At 34.9% G+C, this 14,804-nt stretch overlaps 1 protein-coding gene across 15 annotated transcripts in view; it reads right to left on the bottom strand.

Moving 5' to 3' along the window:
- Window positions 1-4,746: 4,746 nt before the first annotated feature.
- The window catches only part of ADGRL2 (adhesion G protein-coupled receptor L2), a 137,207-nt gene continuing 127,149 nt past the window's right edge, over window positions 4,747-14,804 (bottom strand). For 6 of the 15 annotated variants that reach the window (XM_012722491.1, XM_012722489.1, XM_012722490.1 and 3 more), the window contains 4 exons: window positions 12,865-12,993; window positions 12,248-12,344; window positions 10,364-10,492; window positions 5,013-7,045 (listed from right to left, as the gene is read on the bottom strand). In XM_012722491.1, the coding sequence (XP_012577945.1) occupies window positions 6,291-7,045; window positions 10,364-10,492; window positions 12,248-12,344; window positions 12,865-12,993 (1,110 nt within the window). In that variant the 3' untranslated portion in view covers window positions 5,013-6,290. Of the gene's footprint in view, window positions 7,046-7,739; window positions 7,793-10,046; window positions 10,129-10,363; window positions 10,493-12,247; window positions 12,345-12,864; window positions 12,994-14,804 lie in introns of those variants that run through there. The other 9 variants (XM_012722492.1, XM_012722493.1, XM_012722497.1 and 6 more) reach the window with 6 other exon arrangements.

Below are 14,804 nucleotides of genomic sequence, written 5' to 3'. Positions count from 1 at the left end.
GTTGAATTGAAGTACTTAGTTTTTCCTTGTAATAATACTTGGACAATTGTGAGACTGAACGTAATTAATCATAAAACTCAGTATAGTGCCTGCCTCAGTAGGCTGTATCTCCAACAACTTAACACACAGGGAATCCCGACCACATTGCTCTTCTGCTGTTGCATCCGTCACTTTAGGGCTCTGCTAGACACATTTTGGAAGAAAACAATATACAATAATATAAAGAGTCTTACTCTTCATTTTTCAGGGGAAAAGAATTGACCTCTAGTCAAACTAAACCTAGACTATGAATTTGAAAAACCTAAATATTGAAACACACACACACATGCACACTTAAAACAGTATTGTTATTTAAAAGTCTAACTCAATGTTTTCTTTTTTATTTTTTACAACATTTTCATTATTATGGTTTTATTGTAAAGAGAAAAAGTATCTACCTGAATAAATGGTTTCTCATTTTTGTGGACACTGCTAACTGGGTAAGCCAGTGTTATTTGACATCTTGAATCCAAACATTCTGAATTTTTTCCTTACTACAACTCCCTGGTGATGACCTTTTGTTTATTTCCAAAGCTAATGGATAAACTATATTTGATCACCCCAAAGTTAATGACGCTCACTTTCGCTCAAAATTTCTTTCCCAATAAAGAACCCCTTAACGGAGATGTCTTCTGCTGAGACACTTTAATTAAATTCTGAGACCCCTTACCAGAGGTATCTTCTTCTGAGTCACTTCTTCCAATTTATTTATGGTTCCATAAAAGGCTCAAAACAAACAAATCCTTTCTGCCAGCAGAAAGAGTACATGAAATATCAAGGATATTCTTGGAATTTAGAGTAAAACCAGAGGTGGCACATGCTTGTTAAATCTCAAACTCCGGAACCAAATAAACATCATACAGGCTCAGCCACTCACAGGCTGTGAGAGCTTCAACAAATTATTTTTCTTCTTTTGCAAAAGTGGATAACGAGTATCCTTCTCAGAGGATCGTTGAGAGGATTAAGCACAATAAATCACATAACATTTGGTACAGAGCTGGGTATACATGAAGCCTCTATTAAAGGATACTTTTATTCTCAGTGTGATATGTAAAATTAGTATAGGACAAAATCATTTTATCGGAGATTTTATTAGGCAGCAATTCTTATAAATTTACTCTATGTTAGTAACTCTTTTGATGCAAAAACCCTCTATTTACTAAGATTAAGATTTCATCAGAAAAACATACCTGGATCTTTCATCTAATCAATATTTCTGATACCTATCATTATTATTATTCCAGGGTGTTCTCTACAGTAACTGTCAGCCTATCTATGAGAATATAAAACAATCAGTCATTCATTGCCTAATGAATTCAAGCAGAAAAGCCACGTTACTGTGTCTGCCAAAATACTCTTTAAAAAGCTTAGTTCTGACATGATTTACAAATGCTTATGAAAAACATTAAGGGAACTATTCAAAAATTGATCATTTATTACTAGGCTCTTATGCTCATATATTGGGTTTGTTTAAGATTATCCCTTCTAAATTTCTGATATGATTCAAAAATGCCTTTGAAAATCGTCCAGAAAACTTTAAAAATTGACCATCACTAAACAGGCCTTGTTTAAGAAAAACAGGCCTTGTAGACATATGTAAGGCATTTTGGTGTTATAGCTTCAATAAGCACATAACAGAGAAATGTGTAAAAGATTCAGGAGGCAGTGTTTTTCCACATAGCATGCAAATAAATATTTTGGTCTGTTCAATTATATTGGACTACCTGTTACATTTTTTCATCAATATCTATGTCAACATCCTTAACAGCATTCCACAGTGCATTAATTCAATACAGGTTCATCAGTTTATTGGTTTTAACATCTGGGTCTCCCTGGTGGCTTAGGAGTTAAATCTCAGCACTATAACCCTACAGGACCTAAGTTTGACCCCTGACCAGGTTATCCACATGGCACAGCAGACCTCCTGTTTTGCCTGCTCAGCAGTGCTTTTCAGTAGATCTTCATGTTCTGCTCCCCACTCTGTCTCTGGTGAATCCTCTCAGCCCACCCTGCTCCCCTACAGCTCTGGCCTACACCCCAGTTAATGTATGCATATATTAAAAAAATAAATCTTTAAAATCTAACTTCCCTCTGAAGGCTTCCATTTGAGAAAATGTATGCTTAGTAAACAATGCCATCAGGAAAAATATGAAGACTCCAGAGAAGCCTTGCTAACATATGAGGGGTGGTCTAATGCCAATAGATGAAAAAACGCTCATAGCACATTTAATTAGCCTAATTACAAGGTGCACTTGGAGTTTCTTATTAATGCGCTCTGACATATGTGCTACCCTCGCCTTTAAATTTCTGTGGCTACAGTACGTTGAAATGAACTTAGGTAAAATCTAGTTTTCCTCAGCCCCATTCGTTTGGAATGAAGCACCAATATATGCACAAAGTACATGTTCATTTAAAATGTGATAGTCTTCTTAATTGTTCAAGTTTTTCTGCTTGTATTTTGCTAACATAATGTGTTTCTATGATCATTTAGAGACTCAAAGTGATACATCAGAAAATTCTCATTCCATACCATTCAAATAATACTGTTATGAATTAATTTCCAACCCACTAGTATCCACACATCTTTAATCATTCATGCTTCCAGTCTGCCATGTGCTATTTAAGGACAACTCAAAGTCAACTTGATGCTCACTAGCAGGAAGCATGTGATACAGCATGTTCACAGAAAGCATACTAATTTTATTACCTTGTGCCACATGCCAGTAACTATCATACCTGTGTTTGAGATTTAATTCAACAATTTAATGGAAAGAGAAGTATCTGGAACAGAGGATCCAGTGAACTTTTGATACTAAGTTTTATTTGTAAAACAATGAAGGGATTAGTACTGTCTTTAAAGAAAATTTCAGTATCAGGAATATGTGAAGAGCTGTTTGTACTTCAGAAATTCAAACTGTACACATTCCCTGAAACTTTTCTAGGTTATAGCTGAAATAAAAATTTTCACACACCCTATTCCATGAGGACATTTTTAAATGGTCAGTTTTGAGACTAAGGTTCAAAGTTGAAGAAGAGGAATATTCTTGTCTCTTTTAACTGAATGGATAGAGCACGTTTACTGAATATATCCCTAAAATAAGTGTACATGACTCCTTTTGAAATTTGGCAATGAATTTGTGTATCATGTTTCTCTTCATTGTGGAGAAGAGGATAGTGAAGGCAGCTTTCTGCCAAATAATTGTTACTGTAGTTTATCAGGTTAAAATGTATTTATCTTCAAATGAATGGGGATGAGTTGGAACTGGCAATATTCTACCTAAGTTTTAGATCTGGAGGGATACTCTTCCACATTATTACTTAAAAATCTGTAATATTAATAGACACAGATGAATAAGCTATCATTCTTTTTGTAATAGAACAAATGCTAGATTTAAAAATAAAAGGTTAATCTGGATTAATCTGTATGAAGTCACATTCAAAAATAAATGAAAAAAACTTATTATTTATTGGCCAGCTGAATGTCCCCAAGAAGAGGTATAAAATATAACTTTACAGTAATATTCAGCTCTATTGAATAAATAAATAGGGATGTGGAAATGTACCAATGTTCTTTGGGTAAACACAAAGAAACTACTGATAAACTAATAAAGACTAATGCATCAGCATTAAAAATCCAGTAGATTGATAATTTAAAATAAAAAATTACTTTGCCCTAGGATGTGCCTTGGTAGAATTAAAGGCGCATTTATACATGTAAAAAAAAAAAAAAACTACTTAGAAAATGATTCTTGTTGCTGCTGGCCAATATAAATGGTAGCGCCCAAATTATGTCCTCCACTTTGAGACATGTGAACTACCTTGCCTAAGCAAAGTATTAATCATTTAGATTTTTGCCTGTTTATTCACATAATACAGTTTTGAGAACTTCCTTAAGAGAAACAGAACTAATTGTACCTCTTTTGGAGGGCAGGAAAGGTATGGATAATGTTACTGAACCAGCCTAATCTCAGTGAACATGTATCTAACACTATACCATACAGTTTCAGGCTCTGAAAAGAAGTATGCTTGATGTTGATACATACTCACACCCCAGGCTCTGAAAAGAAAAATTATGCTACACACACACACACACACACACACACACACACATCCTCTGGTAAATAAAGTTTTGAAATCCCTTTAAATATATGAACACACTCCTCAGAAGATTATTAAATCTATTTTAACATTAACACATTTCTTACAATCACTCTTCAATTTGTCAAGTGTTAACTGTACTGGACATCTATCCACTGTACCCCTACTATTAAAATGACATTATAAGGTAGTGTCTATCTTATATGTACTTACATACCCACATTTAGATATATATGTGCTTTAGACTTTCATCATGTTACTCTTTTTAATTTAATAGGTTTGACAACAAGAAGGTGAATAAAATGATTTCTAATTTGGTGGGAGCACCTGTGAACCACAATTTCAGAGGAATTTGATATAAATGCTTATGGTGTAGAAAGGACAAAGATACTTGCCGAGATTCAATTATATGATTTCTGAACCTGAGTAAAATCTTTCCATGATAACAAATATTGTCATTGGCAGCTGCTTCTAGGGATATTTATAATCCTAAAACTGTAGAAGTATGCTTTAGGAATTTCTTCTCCCTCTGCTGAAAAATCAATTTTTTTAATGCTGCCCGAGTTCAACTGCAGAATTTCCAACCCCTCTTATTTTTCCATTTTTATCTGTTTTAGTCTTGGTGCAATGAAACGAACAAAAATACTTTCAACATGTTAACCTTTTAAAACTTACCAGCTAGATTTGTGAATGGGAATGGTTAATTAAAATAAAAATATGTTCTGTTCAGCATGTGAAACAAATAGGTGAGCTACTGTTTTTGATCATGTATACTAAGAAGGGAGCTAAATACACCCCAGCAGACAGGCGTGGGAAAGATCTGTGGGTAAATGTCCATTCGGGGTCATACATAAAAGTGCACATTAACTACTTGAAAAAATTCACATTTATTTACTGTCAAACCGTGTTAAACTTTACACTGGATATTAGTGATGGGCTCATTATTAACAGGTTTACACAAAGGGATGAAAAGAAAAGCAGAATTTTGCTGAAACAATTTACATTTCATTAGAACTTTATCATAAAATAAATTAATTACTAAATATAGGCAGAAGGAATATGGAAGAGTAATATTTATGTTTTATTTTATTTTTTAAAAAAGAATAGGCACCTTTTGTTCACTAGAAAGTTGGTGAGAAGTGCCTAGTGTCCAAATCTTTGCCCTCTGTTCAAGAATAAACAGAGGTTGACACACAATCTTTTCTAGATTTCACCACGTTTGTGCAAGGCATGGCATAACTGGCTTCAAAGAGTTTTCTCCCCATAAAACACGTTCTTTTGGCAATGAGAAATTTAAATGTAAGAATAAAGACTAACTTGTCAAAGCAGAACACTGTATACAGTGGAAAATAAGTGGAAATGGGTAGAACTTACCAAGACAAAGCGTAAGAAAAAACATTTCATAACATATGTGCAACCAAGAGCTTTTCACAATATTTTCTTCAAACTCTTTAAAATTATTTTAATGACAATTATATTTCAGTTGGACACAAATGTATTTATTTTACCCTAGCAATAGAACAAAATATAATTTCTGTAGCCATTTCTCATGAGAATAGTTCATTGTACAGTTGAGGAAACATATGAAATAAGGCCTGTGGCTTGATTGCTAGTGGTTAAACATGTTTTCAATCTTTGCCTTAATGTAAAAGATTTGCAGTGAACTGCAAACTACTGCAGAATATCTCTCCTGCTTTTCCAAGTCTTGTCAGGAACAGTAAGGTACAGTAAATTTGTCCCACAGGATTTTAAAGCCTACGTCTTGTATATAATACAATGCAGGCCTACAAAAATGGTGCAGCCATATTTACAAATTTAGTTCACAAACTGCTGCAGTAAAATGGCTGGAAAGTTTGTTTTGCTTGTTTCACAATTTTTCTAAACAGCAGCAGAATCTTAAAATACCTGGTTGGCATCTCTTTTCTTTGTAACAAATAATTCATTTTAGTATACTCTGTATATACAAAGTTTTCGCATGTTTTATAAAAATTCACAGAACTGCAAGGTTCAGTCATCTTTTTTACACTGGAGAACCACAGGTCAACAGAGCCGTCTCTTCAGGCAGAGGTGGAGGGATCTGCGCCGGGCCAAGGGAAAGGAGTCTTTATTTCTTAATACTTGTATGTGGCCCCTGGAATTCCTTAGCTGCACTATTAAAGACTTGTTACCAGCTGCATCTGTCCTTCTCTAACATCTCCTTCCGGGATACACCCTTCTTTGTTAATGGGGATTATGTAACCATCACTATTGCCCCTGCTGATCTGGTAGCACATCTGAAGCTGACGGCCAGCTCCGAGATTTGGCATGCTTTTATAGTAAATGTCCTCATTCTCACTCCTCCTGGAGGGAGAGAGGTCCTCTTCTATGTCGGGGCTGCTCTCCGGGTAGGGAGAGTCTCTAAGGTTGGGCATGCTTGTGTAAAGAGAGTCTCTGTTGGGGGATTGCAGGTGGTCCTCCGCCTCAGCGGTCAGTTGGGAGACATAGCTGTCAGTCCCCTCGGCCTTCACTTTCTTCTGGGGCTGGTACAGAAGGGAGTGAGTCCGCTGAGGAATGAGCGGTGCCTCGAGTTCTTTGTGATGGAGCTCCAGCCCTGGGTTGTCGCCGTGCATTAAAGATGAAGCGTCCGCCACAATAGCATCATCTTCGCTGCTGCTTCCGCCAATCACAGGTTTGACTGGGAGCGCGAGCTCCAGGTTGTGAGTCTTGCTGCTGCCCCGTAGGTTGTTGTGCACTAACTCTGAAATGATCATTTTCTCAAAAGCAGTATCATTCAGACTTAGTCCACAGTCCACGACTTGCACGCTGTCATTATAGTCCCCTTTGCGCAGTGAGTAGCTGTTGTTAAAATTACCATTTAGCGGTAGAGTATCCATGGCACTTGTATCCCTGGCATTGTTCAGTGAATGTCCTGAAACAGAAAAGGGGGGTTGTCCATTACTGCTTCGGTTCCTTCCTAAGCAACCTTTACTTCTTTTGTACAAGACTTTTTAATGTCGTTCAGGACAAAGTTGTATTTGAAAGCTAACACTTGAGAAGTGCCAGGCTTTCCAGCATTCCCAACTATAAACAGTTGCAACCCCTTACTTAGATAACAGGAAAAAGTCTGAAAGAATAATACTGTTTTCAAGGGAGGGAAGATGACTTACAGAATATTTCTTGCTGAATTTTGGGGACACAGTAGTTATGAATTGATTTTTGGTCAAATCTCTGACACGCTTACAAAGAAGACTTCACTCCATGCCCTTGCATAGTTAATGCAAAGCAATTCATTAGTGACATTTACATTTTCAAGTACGAGACTATGGTTTATAAAAATAAAATTAACAGAATTTGTCCTAAACAACACTAAATTAAAAAGGAATAAGTCACATACAAAAACCAAAGGCAAATGTACAACATAAACCCACATAACTGGCAAGCAACTTATTAAACAACATTCTAACATTTCCTTTTTCTGGAGATGAAGTAAAAAAAAGAATGAAAAAAATGGACAGATACAAAGAATTCATGTTAAACAAAGACAGCCATCTCTCACACTGACTGCACCAGGGTCGCACAAGCACCATCCAAAAACACGACAGACAGCAGGTGGGATGACTCACTTTGGACAACTCACATCATGTCTGTCTGCTCAGGCTATCTGGCCTAAGAGTAGCTGATATATAAAAGAAAGTAAAATGATTTATTGTAACATGATGAAGAATTTCTAAGCTTCTCAGCAACTTAGTCAGAGCAAGGGTTCAACAAATTAAATTACCAGCAAAAGCAGCCTTTTATTTTTCATTTAATGTCTCTTATTATTTTGATTTTTTTTTTTTTTTTGTAATATAACTCTTTCTAATAGCAATGGCCCCAGGCTCCTAATGGTCAAAGTTTGCCTGCAGCCCTGCAATCTGCATCAGTCACAGTGACAGCACCGAATGAACCAGCAGAGTCTACTGTACGAGACTGGCCCACAGACACCATGGGCATGGAGGTTAAACGCAGAATGTTAGAGATTTCTTAAGTATGGGTCACAGAAATTAAACCAAGAATAAATATTAGCTATGGAATGGGAAAAGGGTGTCAGCCTTGGCTAATATATTTTTATCTCTAAAGGAATGAAAGATTGGATAAGTCTGCTGAAGATATGAAGAGAGGTTTAGGAGGAAAAAAAATATGGTAACATGCTCTCTTTGAATCAGAGTTGTATTTTCTACAGACACATAAACATGTAAACTAAGACATCACAGTGCTTTGCAGGCAAATGAAAATAAAAGTCTTAGAGAAAATTAAATGGTCTGCACATGGAAAGTTAGGTTTCCATTCATTCTCAAATCCTAGAGAAAGAAAATCACTTGTCTACAGATAGGTCTGAAAAAAAAAAGAATGAAATGATGTTAGTGAAATGAAACTGACCACTGTGAGGCTGCTGCATTGTATGCAAGGCTTGGAGGAGTTTAGAAAAAGATTTTATTCTTGGAAAAATAGAAAATTTCCCTTTTTTAATGTTCACTCCACTCTTAAAGCTGCAGATTATCCTAGAAAACTCAACCTGATTAACTGTTTGCTAGATTATCATTAGCAGAAAATGGGGGAGTTAGATTTGTTGGTAACTCGTGTTACTTTAAAAACTTTGATCCAACCTCCACAATTGAAAAACTGGCAGTTTAATTTATCACGCTCCACAAATAACAAAACGAAGTCAGAGAGCTGTTGCGAAGGCTTCCTTTAGTTTGGTTGACATAATTCTCTAGCTTTATACATTCACATATGCAGCACAGCCTTTATTTATAAGCTCTACCACTAGAAAACATTTGGTGTTTCAAGTTATAGGTGACACATGCTAGTATTTGTTTCCTCTGCAGAGGTTCGATTTGTCACTTTTCTTTCTTTCTGTTGTTGCTTAATAAAATATAACACAATATACTGGATAACCCAAAAGGTGTTTTCTATGATATACTGCAGATTTAAGCACATCTTTGACTGGTTTTGAAGAGGCAACTTTTTCTGCCCAAGTTCAGGTAATTCACTTGAAGACTTTCCACAGCCTGTAGCAAGATTACTGTGGGAATGCAGAAATGATAAGTCAATTATTAAGCATTCTGGTTGACAGTACCTCAGGCTTTAAAGAGCAAATTATTTCAGCATTGCATATACTTAAAGTATGGACAGCATTTGCTACAGACCTCTATTACTGACAACAGACAGCACAGATAAGGTGTACTGTTGGAATTTGGTGACATTTTAGTTGCAAATTGTGAACCACTTGCCCGCTGAGTCTACTTCATGACTGCTAGTTAATGTTTTAATTGTGCCGGTTAAAAATCATGCTGAAAAAATTTACATTTGATAGGCAAAGTTAAGTTTTACTCCCATACTTGTCTCTCTGTAGGTTGCTAGAGGAAAGCATAAGGAAAGTAAGAAAAAACAAGAGAATGAAAAGAGAAGCTGCAGTTACGTTAAAAAAGAATTTTAAGAAGAAAAAAAAAAAACGGAAACGAAGTTCTGTGTTTAATTTAGTGGTAAATATCAATCACAAATAAAGATTATAAGCTAGCAGTAATCAGGCATTATCTTTACCAAAATCTTGAACATTCTGTTAAGATTAAATACATATGCCTTAAAAAAAATAAACTATTAGAAAACATTATAATATAGTTTGGGTTAGTGACACTCACCCTCCCTCCCCATAAAAATACTGCAGCTATAAACTGACTGATATTAACTTACTGTCAAAAGTTTTTAAGAAAAAAAAAAAAAGAAAAACAAAGCTGCACTATACTATAGTTTGGTTACATTGATAAAGCTGGATGCAGTTTTCTAAACCTAGGCATCCAAATTATCTTTATTAGCTAATTCATTCCAGAAGCAAATTCTGTCAGCAAGCTTTAGAGTCAACTGAACAGTATATTACATAGATAGGATACCTCTAAATGATATAAATCTTGAAGATGGGCTCTCGGACCATGTGATGTCAGTCCTGTAATAATATATTAAGATTTATGCCACCTGTGTCAAAAACATGGATAATTATTGGTAAATACTATCATAACTAAATTTTTACTATAATATAGTGCAGTTTTAGAAGCCTGGCATGGGCAATACCATAAATCTTTTTTAATTGAGAAATTAAGGGGGTTGTAATAAATATATGACGACTTGAGTTGTATTCTAGAAATGGGCAAAGAGCAGAGCTCTTTTTAGCAGCAAAGAAAGGTAGTTTTATTTGTAAGTATAAGCACACCTGGTGAGTTAAATACAGGAGCTGAAGGGGCATTACATACAACTGTTTCAGCGAGCAATGTGTTATAGGGGTTGTTAGTGCCGTGGGGTCGAAGAAGAGGGTTTGTTAGTAGGTAATTGCCAGTCATTCCTAAAGCAAAGAGACAAAAAACATACATCAGTTCTCTTATTTAGTGTTACAGTTGCAGTAAAGTACGTTTTGTATTCATCAAGGGTAGTGGACACGTTGACAACGGAAAATCTGCTGAAATTTTCAGACTGTATTTGAACTACTAATTTGAAGGAGAAAGGGGAGAGGGAAGTTAAATTTCAGTAATTCACAGGTGCTTTCTAAGTCCCCCAAGTAAACACCTGCTGAGGATGACATTTACTAATTTATACAAAATCACTGTTAAACAAAAATGGCAATTAAATGCACAGAGATCAACATTATGTTTCAAGATGTTACTGCTTAATATTAAAAACCTACCCACTAAGGCCCAGAAGAGGGAATCTCAAACTTTCAGAATTTACAGGTGTGGGATTATCCCTCATGAAAACATCTGTGTTAATACCAACTTTGAAACAAGCAGGAGGCAAAATAACTTTCACAAACAGGTAAAAAGTATGACACATTGCAAAAAGCTTCTCTTAGTAAATGCAAGAGCATACATGCTGGGTGGGGGAAAGACTAGGTGTAATGAATTATTAGACTGTTCACAGATTCTATATAACCAGAATTTTCAGTCGGTAACCTTATTTGCCAGGTTTCAATTCAAAATGAGTCAATGAATAATTCATTTCCTTTTTAATAGTCATCTTAACAGAATAAGGTAAAACATCAGAGCAATGGAATAAACACACATTTTAGTCACTCTAATTGATAAATTACAAACCTTTCAATACTTATCAGACATATATTTTGCATAGCTAATGTAATTTGGCTAAAAATATTTTAAAATTCAAGTCGGTTTTGATGCCATACATATTCCTTTTTTCATTTTAAACCAGAATCTCATCAGAGTAATGTCAACAATGAAAAATGTCCTTAATATTTCATTGTGATAAAATATAACATGTATTATATTACAAATCAGTATATCAAAATGAAATTACCTGGATAAATTACCTTTCCAAGGGTAAAATTACCTTTCCAAGGGTGTGTGTGTATGTATGTATGAGTGTGTGTGTATATATATATATACATATATATGTATATATGTATATATATATATACACAATTGCATATGGTTTTACACAGTAAATTGAAATTTAGTAAGCTTGCACTCAAGAATATTGTGTATATACACGTGTAGCCTTATCTTCCTAAATTATCTTATTTTCACCTTCTTTTAAGTAAGCAGTATAATGATTATGATAAAATTAAAGTTGTAGCTACAGACATAAAAACCAATAATTCAAAAGAAAAATTACTTTGTAAATTCGCATGTATTTTATTTATGAAGATTGAGTTTTGGTTATTTATTTTTTACCTGTTAAAAGAAATGTAAAATATAAAAAAAAATTACAATAGTAATTGCTATTACAAAACTAGCACTGTTTAATGTAAATAATAGTTATACTAATTATATAAATGCTTTAAGAAAACTCGTTAAGTGCCTGTTATAAAGAATAAACTTGTCTTCTCTAAGAAAACATTTTAATATGGCAAAGTAGTGTCAGTAATTTTTCTAGCCTCATTCTGTTATTATGGAAAATATACTATTTATACTACATTATAGAATAAAAAGAATTTATATGTATTTTTCGAAGTTGACTCAAAAAGTTTGAGAGCTGTGATATAAACCCATTTCAGAGAAAAATGCAGCATTTTCTCTAGAATTATTGGAAGTTGGCAAATGATACAAAATTTATATTGTAAACTCAAATTTTCCTAGTAACTGACCTTGATTAAGTGTTGAAGTGCTATTGATGTCACCTGAGATAAAAGAAGATTCAGATTGTTTTCTCACAGTGTCATTCCACATCCTTCTTATACGACTCTATCAATATAAAATAGCAAGATATATGTTAGTTTCCCCAGGTTACCTTATTAAAGACACAAAAGATTTTCCCTAAGAAATCTGTGTAGGATTAGCTGTTGGTCTTTTCAAAAAATGTTGAGTTGATTTTGATCTAAAATTAAGGAAATCTAGACTGTTCTGTTGCTTTTCTATCAAGGGCTATTTAATCTTCCACTCGTAAAAAAGTTTTGTTTAATTTCTTTTATGTGGAAGTTGGTGATTACTAAACAAATGTTTAATGAGTGACTGCTCTAAGCTCAAGGTATCAAATGTTAGAATATGCTTCTTAAAGAAGTATAACCTCTCAGAAGAGGATGTTCACACCTAAAAAAGAAGCATCTTGAAGAAATCTTTGGGAAGCAATTAAAATACTAAAAAGCAAGTATTTGCTATCTAGATCATTCTAATGAGGAGACAATTAATGCATCTAAACAGAACATGTCTCAATAGGCTTTCTATAAAGAACGTTAATTAAAGATGCTGTCAAATTCTTTGTTACCTGTGTGCCAGAGGAATACCGAGCGCTGGTTCTGGTCGCTGATGCCTTCACTGAACTGTGAGGGCTCTCAGTGGGGAGGCCGCCACAGCAGTATGAGTGTCTGAAGCACTTGCCGTATTCTTTCCGTACCTGTTATGAATAACCAGAGGACTGGGCATTAATATGAATACATACTTCTCTTTCTAATGAATGAAGCAGTGGAGATAAATAAGTTCTATCACCCATTTTTATGTAGAAATAAGCTGAATTTAACAAAATCAAAGTTCTGCTGAAACAGTATCAGAGAAGTATCTCTGTTCACTGGACTGGCTAGTAGAATTTTCAAAATGTGATGTAATCTATGGCAAAGCCTTATACGTTGTTACTATCATGCAATATTATAAATTAATACAATGGTAATATTTTTAAAGTCTCATTTTATCTAGACACCTGATAACCACAATTTTACATTTCATGCTAAGAACAGAACAAAAAATTAGTATTTTCCTTGTCTAATCACAATTACTCATAAATCAATGATTTAAGTTGATATGCTTCATGTCCTCTTAGGTAGGTCAACACATGAACTTCTTTCACTGGACTGCAGTTTTGTGGGTAACCTCTGTATAACAACAAGACTCCTTTGGCGTAAGAATAAAGAAAAGAATTTTGATACATATGCCATTAATTAGGATGGAATGTTTTCCTCATTTTCTGATGTGTATTATAGCTTTAACATCTAGTACAGAGCATCTAAGATGCCTATTCACTTCATTAGCACACAAGGGAACTATTTATGCAATTTCCATTCACATTAATGAGTTACCCATGTAATTTCCCTTTTCCCTGAAGCTTGGATATATGAATAGATAGACAAGCTGTTAGGCTACATAAAAGTTTAAAGTAAACTTGAAAAAGTGAAGTCCGGCCCTCCCTGGTGGCGCAGCGGGCTAAAGCACAGCACTGAGAATCTGAGGCCGCTTCCACATGAGTTTGATTCCCGCCTGCCACCTGCCCCGGAGGTGACCACATGGCGAGCCAGACCTCTCCTGACCCGCCCGCTGCTTCCCTCAGCAGTGTACTTCGTAGATCTGCCTGTTCTGCTCCCCACTCTGTCTCTGGTGAAGCCTCTCACCGCCCCTGAGCCTCTGGCCTGTACCCCAGTTCTGTATGAATAAATAAATAAATCTTTAAAAAAAAAAAAAAAAGTGAAGTCCAAACAATTGCTAAATAATAAGGCCCTTGCCTAGAGACGAGGCACAGAACTGGAAGAGTGCTGGGTTCTGCTCAGCTATACCATCTTATAAACATGGTGAGCTGTGGGACACAGACAGACTTTGAAATTACAAGAGAAGTTGCATAGAAAAATAATTTTTTCTAATAGGTTACAAAACCCTTCAAAGACTTTTTCCTCCTTGACAGCTCCAAGCTTAGTATCTTCCTGAAAATCCATGACTTTGACGGTTATTTCTTGCAAAATGAGAGTTAAAATCACTAGATGATCTTTTAAATCTAAGTGCACTTTGAACTGCTATTTCCTATTTCCATCCTTCCAGATTGATTTAATTACACCTATTAGAACAAAAAACAATGAGGCTGAACTTTCAAAGCATTTTCTTTGCCTAAATATGCTCACTCATTTTAACTACATCATTTTATATCATATCCACAGCAATTTATCCTGGCAGTATCCAATACGACATAGCCAAGACTAGGTAGAACATGTTCAGAAGAAAACATAATTGTTACTTTAAAAAGCACAGCAAAACCTCTTATCAATTAACACATATAATGGAGGAAAGGATGACATCCTCACCCTTCTTCTGCTAAGTTTATGCTTTATATACAAAACATTTGATAGAAATTGTGATGTGATTATTATATGCATGTATAAAAAATGCTCATGCATTCATTTTGTAAGAAACATATAAAACCAAAAGCAATTACTAAGGTTATAACCG

This window comes from Condylura cristata, unplaced genomic scaffold, assembly GCF_000260355.1.
Source record: "Condylura cristata isolate star-nosed mole 26May11 unplaced genomic scaffold, ConCri1.0 scaffold00008, whole genome shotgun sequence".
Lineage (NCBI taxonomy): Eukaryota > Metazoa > Chordata > Mammalia > Eulipotyphla > Talpidae > Condylura > Condylura cristata.
This window is presented reverse-complemented; position numbering and strand designations above follow the sequence as displayed.